Source organism: Bos indicus x Bos taurus, chromosome 26 (genome assembly GCF_003369695.1).
Source record: "Bos indicus x Bos taurus breed Angus x Brahman F1 hybrid chromosome 26, Bos_hybrid_MaternalHap_v2.0, whole genome shotgun sequence".
NCBI classification, from domain to species: Eukaryota; Metazoa; Chordata; class Mammalia; order Artiodactyla; family Bovidae; genus Bos; species Bos indicus x Bos taurus.
This window is the reverse complement of record NC_040101.1, coordinates 17,215,641-17,229,458: the sequence shown is the minus strand read 5'-3', so window position 1 is coordinate 17,229,458 and position 13,818 is coordinate 17,215,641. Positions and strand designations below refer to the sequence as shown.

The 13,818-nt window shown below is 48.1% G+C and overlaps 1 protein-coding gene across 8 annotated transcripts in view; it reads left to right on the top strand.

The window, feature by feature from the left end:
* Positions 1 to 13,818, top strand: part of VWA2 (von Willebrand factor A domain containing 2) — a 51,352-nt gene that overhangs the window by 1,851 nt on the left and 35,683 nt on the right. For 3 of the 8 annotated variants that reach the window (XM_027529238.1, XM_027529243.1, XM_027529245.1), the window contains exons 2-7: positions 491 to 579; positions 2,576 to 2,629; positions 4,726 to 4,897; positions 5,869 to 5,930; positions 9,444 to 9,518; positions 10,983 to 11,116. In XM_027529238.1, the coding sequence (XP_027385039.1) occupies positions 4,773 to 4,897; positions 5,869 to 5,930; positions 9,444 to 9,518; positions 10,983 to 11,116 (396 nt within the window). In that variant the 5' untranslated portion in view covers positions 491 to 579; positions 2,576 to 2,629; positions 4,726 to 4,772. Of the gene's footprint in view, positions 1 to 490; positions 580 to 2,223; positions 2,402 to 2,575; positions 2,630 to 4,725; positions 4,898 to 5,868; positions 5,931 to 9,443; positions 9,519 to 10,982; positions 11,117 to 13,818 lie in introns of those variants that run through there. The other 5 variants (XM_027529246.1, XM_027529240.1, XM_027529239.1 and 2 more) reach the window with 4 other exon arrangements.

Below are 13,818 nucleotides of genomic sequence, written 5' to 3'. Positions count from 1 at the left end.
AGTGCAGGGCAGATGCTTAATAGTTGTTATTGAATAAGTTAAATTTCATGCCATTGTATCAGTGGAAGGGTCAACACTGTGAGTGTGTTAGAACAATGATTCCCACACTGAGCAGTAAGAAAAAAATAAAAAACAGTTTTAATTGAGAGGACTGTAACAAAATTGCTAATTTTTAATTTTATCCCACAAGGATATTTTTTTAAAATGCAATAAGCCCCTCACATCATCGACAAAGCTATTGGAGTTCTCTTGGGGGCCCTGCATAAGAGTGGGTCTAGGCCATGCGAGACACCCCTGCTTCAGTATCCCAAGCCATCAACCCAAAATAGCTGAACACACTCAAAGGCCCTTCTTTTAGTTCACCCTTTCATCTTCTAAACAGCTCCAGCAGCTTATTCTTCCACCGCAGAACCACCTGCTGGGTTTCCCTGATTGTGAGCCTGCAATTCCTCACTTCCCTTCCTGATCCTGGGTCCCTTCTCTTAACTAGTTTTCCTGATCTCCACTTGGGCACCTCTGCCCTTACCCAGAGGACTTCGGCACTGTTGGCTCCTGGGATCCTGGCAATAACCTTTCCAGGTAAATTGGGTGTGTAATGTCACCCCAATTTTTGAAAGGAGAAAATCGAGTGACTGAAAGAATGGACTTGGGAGATTGGTGCTCAGGTCTCCTGACGTCAGATTGGTGCCCTTTGCACACCAACTGTGTGCTGCACGCTGCTTGTCACGTCTGGGCTGCCTGCATCCGAAAAACTGGGCCTGACGCCAAACTTGTGATTTACCAGCTCTTTGACCTTGGGCCCCAACTTCTCCAAGACCATTTTCACAAGTGTGAAAGTGGAATTGATCATGTCTACCCTATAGGGCATATGAATGTAGTTATATGACGTTAATATGTGAAATGCAGTGATAATCTTTTAACGTCATAGGTTCAAAAAGTCTTTTACCATTATGGGGGACATTCATACTGTTTCACTGGATCTTTAAAACACTGTCAGTTATGAAACAGATGAATGAGGTGGGAACTTGGTGTTTGCAGAGTTACCCACCTGGTTAGAAGCAGAGCTAGTTTGGAATTCCATCTTTGGAGTTCCAGTCCTGTGGGTGCGCTTTCCACAATCCTATGACAGTGGATTTGGTGGCTCAGGTGGTAAAGAATCTGCCTGCAATTCAGGAGACCCATTCGATCCCTGGGTCAGGACGATTCCCTGAAGAAAGGAATGGCTGCCCACTCCAGTATTCTTGTCTGGAGAATTCCATGGACAGAGAGCCTGGCAGGCTACAGTCTGTGGGATCTCAAAGAGTTGGGCATAACTGAGTGACTAATACACATACTGACAGTTTCAATAAAGGATTTTCAAATACGATCATAACAAGCATCAGAATCTCTTGTCAGGTACAGGGTGTGGGCAGCCTGTGGTTTACACCCAATCTGCCTCTTCTCCCTAGTCATCCAGGGGCCCAAAGGGCACAGTTTGTCCCTTATGGCTGATTTCTGGTTGCCAGACTGTTGGGTTCTGAAAATTTGTGATTTTGTTAGAGAAAGCATAGCGTGCCCCAGAACAACTTGTAAAATGCCCTTCATGCCTTATCGGACTAGAAACGTGTCAACCACTTCCCCTGATTGCCTGGGTCTGAGCCAAGTATTTTGCCAAGTGAACAAGGAAGATGTTTGTTACAGCGAAAGACCACAGGCTTCCTGGCTGACTTACCTCCAATGTGAAAGTCTTTCTCTTCTGGTGTGGACTGTTTTTGTAAAAGGATTCAGATTTCCATTCTACTGATGGAGAGGAGGCTGCCAAGGGCTAATCTAATATTTGGGGTTGGAATTGCATTTTGTAAGGAGGTGGAAGCGCTCTCCTTTTTCACCCTGCCCTCGTTTCATTTCCGATCATAGAGGAGAAGGTGGGCATTGTCCTGCAAAACCGCCTTTAGCTATTGCTGTTCGGTCTGGCCCTTCTTTTTCAAAAGTAGCCTTGTTTGGCCTTTGCTTTCTTCCTGTCTCTTGGGAAATGCAATCTCCAGGCAGCACAGAGTGTTATGTTTTGTGGTGCCCTGCAGCAAACCTCACACATCAGAATTTGAAAATAACAATCAGATGAAAAGGCTAGGGAGTCGGGGAGGGATCCAGGTCCATGTGTGAGAACCCCAGAAGCCGGGAATGACGATGTGTGGGATTAGCATGAGTAATGGAATAGAAAGGAGCAAATGTGATGAGCCAGGTGTTTCGTAATGGAAGAGGCTTGACAAGGTATACCTGGAGATGGAAGTTCTGTTTCTGCCCCTGGGTTGCAGACCACTCCCATCTGCCTAGCACAAGACTGCAGAAAGTTCTCTAAATCTTCTCAAGTTATGTGCTCGGGTGTGGGAGTTGCTGGCAGCTGATGGAAGACTGCCAACAGGTGAGATTCAGGGTGGCAGATTTTTAATTAGGCTCTGTTCCTCTGTCCTGATCCCCCACAAACAGGAAGGTGACAGATGGAACAGAACACAGGGAGGCCAGAAGGAGTAGGATCCACTTATTAACTGTCTCACCTGGGGCAGAACTGTCTCACCTTGGCTTCTCTCTGTCTCAGCTTTCCCATCTGTCAAATGGGGGCTTGCTGTGAGCATTAGGAGAGAGAAGATACGTAAGTATAGAGTGTGGTGTGTGTTAATCTCTGTCATGTCCAACTCTTTGTGACCCCATGGATTGTAGCCCACTAAGTTCCTCTGTCCATGGAATTCTCTAGGCAAGAATACTGGAATAGTTAGCCATTCCCTTCTCCAGGGGATTGTCCCAAACCAGGGATTGAACACGGGTTTCCTGCATTGCAGGCAGATTCTTTACTGTCTGAGTCACCAGGGAAGCCCACGGAGCCTGGTACTGGGTGCTTTAGTGAGTAAATTATGCTCACTAGATGGGAGCAGCTGGTTTTTTTTGTTTGTTTGTTTGTTTTTTACTGTGGAATTCATTCTTTCAAGTCTTAGATGTAGGGTTGTATTTAGAATGTTGAATTAGTGTTGAAAGAAAGTTTTGCTGTGTGAGGAAGGGGGATTGAGCTGAATATTTGAGATGATTGGGTGGGAATAGATAGTGTAGAGTACTATTAATTCTGTATCATCATTGAAACAACGTTAGGTTCATTTATCTTGGTATAAAAAAGGATACCGTGAGTGCAGTGAGCACAGGAAGAATACTTCATCAGGAAGTATCCCTCCAGCCCACCTGCCTGAAGCGTTATGATGCTGATTTCCAGCAAGCACGTGTCTCACCTACTACATGCCAGGCATATTCAGAGACTGAGACACAGCCCCTAGTCCCTGAGCCATTTGCCACGCGGCAGGCAGGTTCAGTGTGGGCTGTGTGACAGTGGGGATTGCGGTGGAGGTGGGGGCATGGGGGTCGGTGGGGGGAGGTGCTGCTGAGGTCTCAGGGTCAGCACCGCCTGAGCCTGGCGCTCACAAGGAGGCACTTGATTTCCAGATTGCCACCCTCAATTCTGTTTTAATGAGCAGAACCTTAAGAGGCTCTGGAAAAACATTCACCTGGGCAAGCAGAGGCACATGGTGGAGCCAGATGGATCTGCCTGGGTTTGTCCCCTGGTACAGGGAGGGGCCCCGTGTTCACAAACACCTGCTGTGCAGCAGAAAACTTCTGTGCTGCCTTTTGCCTTGTCCTCACGGGAGGCTGCTTGAATCCTAGTTTTGTTAAAAAAAAAAAAAAAAATTAATAGGCCTGAGCCTCAGAGTCCTGCGTGTGCCCAAGGTCAGAAGCTGTGATCCCAGAAAATCTTGAGCCTCAGGACTGGATGGCACAGGGATGCCCTTTCCTTCTCCTCCAAGCTGGCCCTTGTCCCCAGGCCTCGCCCCTGCCTGGCTCCCAGGTGGAAGGTATGGACTTGTCCCATGGCTGTTGTGTGGAGTAAGAGGAAAGAGAACAGGAGGCGTGGCCCCCACTGGCCAGCATTCTCTCCAGCCCCCTCTCTCCCTCTGACCATGCCTGGGAAACTCCTGCCCTCCTCCCTCCTGTAATACCTTATCTCTGGTCCTTACTTAGATGAGGTGAGGCTGGGAAGCCTCTCAGTTACTTGAAGCACAGAGATGCTCAGCTGGGTAGGTGATTCCATTTAGTTTGCTTTGGGAAAGTTTTGAAATCCAGAGAGCTGAATAAACAGTGGAGTAAGGTCTGACCATCATAGGTCCATGGTGGAGAGGAGATCAAAAGGGGATTTTCTTTTTTTTTTTTAACCAGAAGACATCTTAGCAGCCTCTGGTCCACCCTCCTCGTTTTCAGGTGAGGAACTGTGGCTGCTCTCAGGGTCGCACAGCGTCAGATGAGAAGTGGGACCCCTGGATCCAGGGTGCACACCCTCTGTCATCGTGGGGCAGAGGTAGCTCCCGAGTCACGATGTGCCAGCTCAGTGGGCATGGAGTTCAGGGGGATGGCCCATGGACCTTGAGCTGACCTCGGCTCTAGGAGTTGCATGGTTAGAAGAAAGCCCGTTGGATGGGGACCCGGAGACTCAGGACTCCTCCCCTTCTGAGCCTCAGGGACGCCTTCCCATTCACTTCTGGGGTGTGTATGCTTATTCACTGTGTGTCCTCCTTAGTCTGATACCACAACGTGCCCCCTGAGGGTAGGAGTGCAGGCCCAGGGCATGGGGGGCGTGGTCAGCACTGTCCAAGAAAGCACCAGCCTCCCCACCGCCCCCCCTCCCGCCCCAGTTATTCATATTTCCTTCAGTTCCAGTGAGGTCTTCACGCACACGAGCTGGGTCATTTTGAACTTTTATGCAAGTCACAAGAATCTGCATTTCCTGGGTGACTTCTATGTTCAAGGCAGCCCTTGCTTTCAGCCTGGTTGGCAAATCCTCTGAATTCAGAATCCAGCTGTGTTTTGTTCCTGCGTCGGCCAGGTATGTTTTCAGTGCCCGGACAGAGGTGGTTGGGGTGCATCAGAAAAGTAACACAATTCATTTTAGCGCAGATTAAGTTAGAGGCACGTGGCTGAGTCACCAAAGATGACCAGGAGACCCCTGCCAGGTGTTCTGGAGAAGTGGTGTCCCTAATGGAGGAGGGGAGGGGCGGTCCCAAGGGCCAAGATCCATGAATGGAATCTTGGGCCCTCTGCCTTGCTATCCATGTTTGTGTATGTATATATATGTGTTTGGCTTTGATGGATCTTTGTTGCTTTGTGTGGGCTTTCTCTGGTTGCAGTGAGCAGGGGCTATTCTTCACTGTTGCGGCTCCTCTTGTTTTGGAGACAGGCTCGAGGGTGCGTGGGGTTCAGTAGTTGCACACGGGCTCAGTAGTTGTGGCTTAGTTACCCCGAAGCATGTGGAATCTTCATGGACCAGGGATGGAATCCTTGACCCCTGCATTGGCAGGCAGATTCTTAACCACTGGACCACCGGGGAAGTCCCTATCCATGTTCTTAGGTTGCAGGAGCATGGCCCTCATTGAGCATGTTAAAGGAACTTTCGAGAGCGTCAGGTTGAAGTGAGTTTTCTTTGTCCATGGAATTCTCCAGGCAAGAATACTGGAGTGGGTTGCCATTCCTTTCTCCAGGGGATCTTCTTGACCCAGGGATTGAGCCCGGGTCTTCTGCACTGCAGGCAGATTCTTTACCGACTGAGCTACCAGGGAAGGGGAAGATGTTAAGGCTGTCCTTTAAAATCAAAGTCATTGGAGTAAAGTCTTCCATGGCTTTTTGGGATCTGAGTCTTCTCCAGACTACAGTAGTTATCATGTGAGCAGCAGCCTCTAGGGTCATATCTGTGACCCGGGAAAGGCTGAGCCCTTGTCGTCTTGTTTGGGGCTATGACTTGGGGGAGCTCACAGAACTGATTGCTGATCCTTTTTTTTTTTCCTTGTCCTGACCCTCTAGTCATATCAACATGCCCTCCTTCCTGTTGCTGGAAGCCATCTGCATTGTCCTGTTTGCTGGAGGTGAGTGTTCTTGGTGTGGGGAGAGGTGGGTGAGGTGTTGAGGGGTTTGATGTGCCTCACATCTGGTGGATTTTGACTTCTAAAGGTCTCTTGAGTGCATCCATGTTTCTCCACTCCTGGCCACTTGCCTAGTCTAAGCCCCATCGTCTGGTGCTTGGACCACTGCAGTAGCCTCCTGACTCGTCTCCCTGGAGACGAGTGAATCCCTGGATTCACCTGGTCCCCCTCCATCCTGTTCTTCACACATTTCAAAATGCAAATCTGGTCATATCTGGACCCCTCTCCATTCCCATTGCCTACCGGAAACTTCTAAGTGATATTCCACTGCTCTTAAGAGGGCCTGCCTGATCTGACCTTGTGCCACGTGGTATCCCCTCTGGAGCCCCCTCCCTCCTCCTCTTTGTTGCAGCCCACACTCCTTCCAGGCTGGCCCAACACTCTTGCTCCCTCCCACCCTGGGGTTCTCAATTATGGTGGACCATCTGCCTATATCACTGACTCACCCAGCACCTCTACCCTGGTAAACTCCTACTCATCCTCCAGAACCCAGCTCAGTTTCTCCTGGATCCCCAGGTCAGATCCCCCTACTAAAACCTCGTGTCCCATTGAGTCTCTCTGTTGTGTTGCACTTAATACAGATATGAGTTCATTCCTGTGTGAATTTAAAAAATGAGTGTTTATCTTCTCCACTGGACATAGGCTGTGTAGTCTTGGCACCTAGTACTGGACTTGGCACCTAATCTATGCTCAAGAAGTAGATTAGTGATTGGATAATGGAGCAAATCAGTTTTCTATTTACTTCCCACGTTGGCCCTCCCACATTCTAGACTCTTTGAAATACGAGATGGTAGAAAGGAATAGGTGTGTTTTGTGGGTTGGCTGATGAGTAAGAATGAGTGGGCTGGGTGGCTGGCTGCCTGAGGCTAGCCCAGAGTTCTCGTGCAGTCTCGGAGGCTCTCTTGCAGTCCCTCCCTGGTCTGTGTTTCTGTGAGTAGGGGTATCCTCGCTATTCGTTGGCTGCTGTCACTGTCTGCTTGTTTTCTGGAACCTCAGGGAGATAGAGGCTGGAAGAAGGACGTGGTTGCCCAGTCCGCCTGTCGTCTCTCTTGAAGCCATGTGTGTGATCAATGTCACACAGTAGCTTCATGACCGACAGACTGGGATGACATAAGACATGTTTGGGGACATGCGGTCCCTGGGGGCCCAGGCAGAGTAAAGCTTCTGTTTTAACTCACTGTGGAAGCTCACCCTCTGTAGCCCGTCCAGTTCACAGAGCACTGGATCTGACACCCCTTGGTTGTACCAGTGAGACAGGGAAGGCTCAGAGAGGCTAAGTGATTTGCCTGGGACTGCACAGCTTTCAGGAGCAGGACTGGGATGAAAACCCAAAGCCGAGTCTCCCCACCCTGTCCAGGCAGGCGGTCCTCAGAGGTGAAGGCTGACTTGGTTGGGAGAGGAAGCTGCAGTCACATGCTCACTGACTCTCTGTTCCTGGGGGAACGTCTGCAGAGTCCTGAGGTAGTTTCACAGGGGGACCTTGGGATGTCACTGGGTACCCGCTCCCTGGAAGGAGGTCTCACCTGAAGCCTGGCACCTCCCAGGACACCTGAGCAAATGATACAGTTATATAAGCTGAGTCACGTCCGTAGTGAGTGGTCCCTGGGCACGGAGCTCCTCCTCCCATCTCCCATCCAGGGGTGATGGCTAGTCAGTCTCCAGCTGGAGAATGTGCCAGTAAAACATTTTAAAAGACCTTAGGGATTCCTCAGGGACCTCCCTGGTGGCCCAGACAGTAAAGAATCTGCCTGTTACTCGGGAGACCCTGGTTCAATCCCTTGGTTGGGAAGATTCCCTGGAGAAGGGAATGGCAACTCAGTCCAGTATTCTTGCCATGGACAGAGGAGGCTGATGGGCTAGTCTGTGGGGTCATAAACAGTCAGACATGATGGAGCTACTGACACTTTAAGGATTCCTCGACTCCTGGACTTTTTGTCAGTGATTCGTGGGCTCATTCAGGAAAGCTTGGTGCTTTCCTGCTTTGACTTCAGGGTCAAAGGAGGTGCGAATTTTTTATTCATTTGGCCAAATTGTGTGCAGAAAGCTGGGCTGGGCTCTGTGGAGACAGGTGAAGGCGTTTCTGCCCCATGAATGAACTCCAGCGGGTACTGCCAATTAGAGGCGCCCCTCCCCCCGGAACCTGACCTCATCTTTTGGTGTCCTCTTCCTCGTCACCGTCCTGGCAGCGGCAAATCCCCCTGAGCCCAACTTCCCTGTGTTATGTGATTCCTACCACACCCCCACCTCCATCCCAGCCTGACGCCATCTCCTTACCTCTTTCCCCAGCAGCCTCCCGCCACCTCATATTCCTTCCTCTGCCCCTGGCCTGGCCTGGCCTGTTCCTAGCTTCTGCACACCCTCACTTGGTGCCTTCTGTGCTTATCCACAGGACATGGACTTTATAAGCATCTGCATGTCTGCTTTGTCTGACAGTGACCATGCATGTTTGGCTTTTCAAATAACCCCTCCAAGTGGCACCTCATTGTCTTCAGGACTTTCATAGTGGTTGGCTTGCTGTTCAGCACCTGGCATGCTACCTGCCCTCAGAGTTTATTTTGTAAAATTGTTATTGACTGCTCATATGCCATTACTACAATTTTACTGGGTATCACATAGAAGAAAAAGGTGTATCCAGAAACTTCCTGCCCAAAACTTTTTAGCCCTTGTTCATGTTAATTGCACTGAATGATTGTATCAGTGTTACTCTGAGTCCTGTCTCTATGGGTATTTGTCATCGCCATCATTCTGAAACAAATAATGTTGAAGGAGATGTCTTGGTGGCACATTTTCCCTTCCCTAAAATTGTTTTTCCTTTGGATCAATTCCCAGGTGTGATGCTATGTAGCCTAACCCCTTTTATGACTCCTAATTCATTTGGCTAAATTGTTCTCCAAAAAGATTGTGCCAATTTACTGTGCCACCATTGGAAAAGGTTTTCCTGACATAATCTTTCCAGTTACATTTACATTTAAACTTTGATCATCTAAATTTCACATTTAAAAGGGTACCCCGTGGTTTGAGTTAAAGCACTTTGTCACCTATTTGAAAATTTTCCCTTGTGCTTTTCTAGGAATTCTCTTCCTTCTGTGAATTGTCTGTTCATGTTCAAGGTTAATTTTTATGGCAAGATGCTGCACCCCAGAGGGGCACCCAGTTCTTACGCCTAACCAGGGGCAAAACTCATTAGAATCAAGGCTCTCTATAGCCTCTGGGTAGATAATTTTACTCTTCACAATACCCAAATTTAAATGCAAAGGTACCTGGTAAATTTGGAGTAGTTTATTTGGAGGGCACTATTTATGTTATCCATCTGGTAATTTTTAAGATACAGTATCATTAAGCTCTTCCACCTTCTTGTTTTCTCTATTGTCGCCTGTTCATTCTGGTCACGTAACGTGGAGTCCAGGACTCCTCCCCTTTCTGCCTTGTAATGTGTGCTTCTGTTTCCTCTCCTAGTGCCTCCTTCCCTCCCTCTTCAGGAAGTCCACGTGAGCAAGGAGATTATTGGGAAGATTTCAGTCGCCAGCAAAAGTAAGCCCATGTTTTTCTTGACCCTCCAAACTCTCCCACTTCGGCCTCTATGTGATGGACCCAAGGGAAATCTTTTGGCTTCAGACATTTTCTTTCCCAGCCCTGTCTTCTTTCGCACTGTGGCCAGAGTCATTTTCCCTGAACAGAGGCCTGACGAAGTTCCTCTCCTGGGTGAAAAACCTGGGAAGATCCCTGTTGCTGAATTTCTTGGCCCTTGCTTCAAGGTTCTCCTCTTGTATGACCACCGCCTACCCAGCCAGCCTCATCGGCTGCTGTATTTCTTCCTCTTTCTCTCTGCTTGGCATTCCTCCACGTGCTCAAGCCCTGCCCTCCCGCTTGCAGGGACTCTCTGGTCACCTTCCCTCCCTCTCTGGTGAAATCCCCCTTGCTTGCTGCTACTGGGTGACACCTTCTCACTGGTTCTTCTCTGACTTCCACTCTCATTTTCATGGTGAGGTGACAAGGTGTGGACTCTGACACCCTGGGTTGGACTTCCTGGCTCCACCACTTCCTGGTGCTTTGACCTCAGGAAAGTTCCCTGAATTGCCCTGTACCCTGCTCTCTTTATCTTGCCAATGGGAATACAAATTGTAAATCTATTTAGGGGTGGTGGTGAGGGGGCTAGGAAGCTGATAGCTAAAAGGTACAGAGTGTCCTTTTGAGGAGATGAAAGATGTTCTAAAATTGACTATGATGGTAGAATATCTCTTTGAATATACCCAAAGCCATTGATGAGATTGTTGGATGCCATCTTCGACTCAATGGACTTGAGTTTGAGCAAACTCTGGGAGATAGTGGAGGACAGGGAAGCCTGGCATGCTGCAGTCCATGGGGTCACAAAGAGTCAGACACAATTGAGCAACTGAGCAACACAAAAAAACCACTGAGTGTATACTTCAAACATTGACTTATATGTGAATGACATCTCAAGATAACTGTGAAAAAATTAAAAAATTATAATCTATCTCAAGGTGGTTATGAGAATTAAATAAATTAGTGCATTTAAAGTGTTTAAAGCAAAGTACCCGGCCTATAGGAAAGATTTGTTCAGTGCTTGTGATTACTTTGTCTCTTGGGTAATGCATCCTTATGTACCAGGGTGCCTGACTGTGTCCCAGGCTAGATTGTGAACCCTGAGGGCAGGATCCAGGGCTCTTGGGTATCCCTCCATGGCTCCAGTAGCCCCTCCTCTCAGATGGCTTAGTTAGTGTTGTTGAATTAGACTCTCATTATCACACAGACTTTCATCAGTGTTGTGCCCATGGTAGGTCCATGCTCCCCGCTGCAGGGGAGCATTGCCTGTGGCCCAGAATCATCTCCAGTGTTATTTCCCCCACTGTACTAAGAGGAGCTTGACCCACTGCAAGATTGTTTCCGCCTCCACTCTGCTCTGGGAGGAAGATCTTCTCAGGACCAGACCACAGGGAAGCTGGCTGTCTCTCATGTTGCCCCACTCTCCCCTAGTGATGTGGTGCTCGGCCGCAGTGGACGTCCTGTTTCTGATGGATGGCTCTCATAGTGTCGGGAAAGGGAGCTTTGAAAGGTCCAAGCACTTCGCCATCACAGTCTGTGATGCTCTGGACATCAACCCTAGGAAGGTGAGTTTAAGTCTCATTGTCTTTGTATTAGGGTGTCTGGCTGCAAGTGACAGAAAGCCCATTTTAAGTGGAAGAGGGCATTTATTGGCTTGTGGAACCAGGAAGATCAAGGGGATGAATCCTGGTTCCTGGCACAATGGAATCCCAGGCCTCAATTGCTCTTTTTCTCCTCCTCTTCATTTTGCTTTCCTCATTTGGGTTCCCCCTGAGGCAGGTTCTCCTTACTCAGCAGAGTTGCTCTACACAGTCCTTCAAGCTATTTATCCCCAGAAAAAGAAAGTGGACCTCTTTCCCTGTAGAGCTGGCAGAAGTCCTCAGGAGGGCTCTGATTGGGCAGATGTAGGTCACATGACAATCCCTTTACCAATCACAGAAGTCAGAGGGAAGAGCGTGTCTGGCCATTCCTGAGTCACGTGCTTATGCTCCTTCTTGGGGTAGGGATGAACAGTGGGACTTCCTGCTAGAAAGAGAGGTTGTGTTCGCAGAACTAAGGGAAAGGGAAAGCATGCTGCAGACAAAAACTACAACTATTTCTGAAGACTAGGAGAAGGCAATGGCATCCCACTCCAGTACTCTTGCCTGGAGAATCCCATGGATGGAGGAGCCTGGTAGGCTGCAGTCATGGGGTTGTGAAGAGTTGGATACGACTGAGCGACTTCCCTTTCACTTTTCACTTTCATGCATTGGAGAAGGAAATGGCAACCCACTCCAGTGTTCTTGCCTGGAGAATCCCAGGGACAGGGGAGCCTGGCGGGCTGCCGTCTATGGGGTCACACTTGGACACGACTGAAACAACTTAGCAGCAGCAGGGTCTTAATACAAATCAGCTCCTACCCTCTGTGTTCGCTTGAAGGAAGCAGCTCCTGCCTGGTGAATCCAGCCAGTATCTTCATTTCTTGTTCTTCCTGGTTCCAGATAGCAAGTCTTAAATGTCAGCAGACTGTGCTAGCTGTGGCTTTTGTTGCTAAAAAATGGCATTTGGGAATAAGTCAACAGAAAAATGGACAATAAACACAGACAGTTCCCAGGAAATGAAACACAGATGGCCCTCTGACATAGGAAAAGATGCCCAACCTCAATCAATGAAATAGCAAATCTCTGACTGATACACTATTTTCTATTTAACTGGATTACCAAAAATCTAAAGTTTGGTTTCATGCTTCATTGGCAAGCCTGTAGGAAACTGGTGTTCTCTTGCTGATGGGAATGTGCAGCCTCATTATGGAAGAATGTCCAACAGTGTCCATCCAAATGACAAAGGCTGGGACCCTTTGGCTCAGTAATTTATCCTATAGATACTCCTACAGGTGCAAAATAATTCACACTCAAAATTATTCATTGCAGTGTTGTTTGTAATTGTAAAAGATTTCAGGCAACCCAAAAGGCCTGCTCACAGGGATAAATCCTTTATGGTGTCTTCATATAATGAATCACAGGGCAACTGTCAAAAGTGAATAAGAAAAGTCTTTGATGTGGAAAACACCAACACAAATAGAATATAAAAGTAAGGCGCAGATGGTACATATATGTTACTCTTTATGAAAAACAGAGATGAAAAGAGCCTGTATTTGTATTTGTTTATATGTGCATGAAGAAACTCTGGGGGCGTTTGTAAGAGGCAAAGAGCAGTGGTTTCCCATTGAGGGAGGGAGTGGGAACTGTGCAGATGGGGCACAAGTCCAGGGGGAGGCCCATCGATATAAATGTCTTTATACTTTTGAACCATGTGAACTGACTCAAAAATCAAGTAAAAATTTAAGAAGGGCATTTTGGTTTGGAAAGCTGTAATTACGTGAATGAGAGACTAGTCACATACAGGTGGAGGAAGGAAGTGGTTTTTCAAGATGATATTCCTGGGTTAATCCTAGAAAAACCTCTAGGACTTAGGAGCAAAAGGGGCTTTTAATGAGAGCCAGATTTCTTCCAGAAATGACATGTCATTTGTGAGGAGTGAGCACATTATCTTGGGCTTCAGGCCATCTTGCATGGTTGTAGCTGACATCATTCTGTCTAGATACCGATAGCCGGAAGTTCCAACTATAAAGTCAACCCACTGTGGACTCTCAGAGGGTCAAGGCCAAAGGCTGCTGAATCTCTGCCCTCCTCCCCAAGGGACCCTGCTTTTTAAAGGAAGTGATTCCTTGGGGGAGTTTTGCTAGTTTTTTTATGGAGGAAGAGCCATAAAGATCAAACACTGTTGACCTTGAAATGGATGTAGTATGTCCTGAAATGGGTGGTCTGGAGATCCCAGTAGATGACAAGTTGGAAGAGAAGAACTTCACGGATTATTAGAGAATGTTTTATAGATGAAGATTCAGACTCAGAGAGGCTAAGTGACTGCTTAGGGTCACACAGCACTCTTAGAGCTCTCAGCATGGAAGAACTGGGGGCTGCTGAGTCTCAGCCCAGGACTTCACATTCTGCTCTTACAGTCACATAGGCCGTGGACAGCTGGTGACATGTGGGGTGTGTGTGTGTCTCTTTACATAGAAGCGGTGGGTGCTGATGGAATCAGCATCCTCAAAGAGAGCGTAAGGAAACTGTGACCAAAAAAAACAGTATGGGCAGTACTGCTGGGAGTGACTCTCCCAACCCACAGGTGCCCAGAATTCAGGGAAGGCATCTGGTCCCATCACTTCATGGGAAATAGATGGGGAAACAGTGGAAACAGTGTCAGACTTTACTTTTTGGGGCTCCAAAAT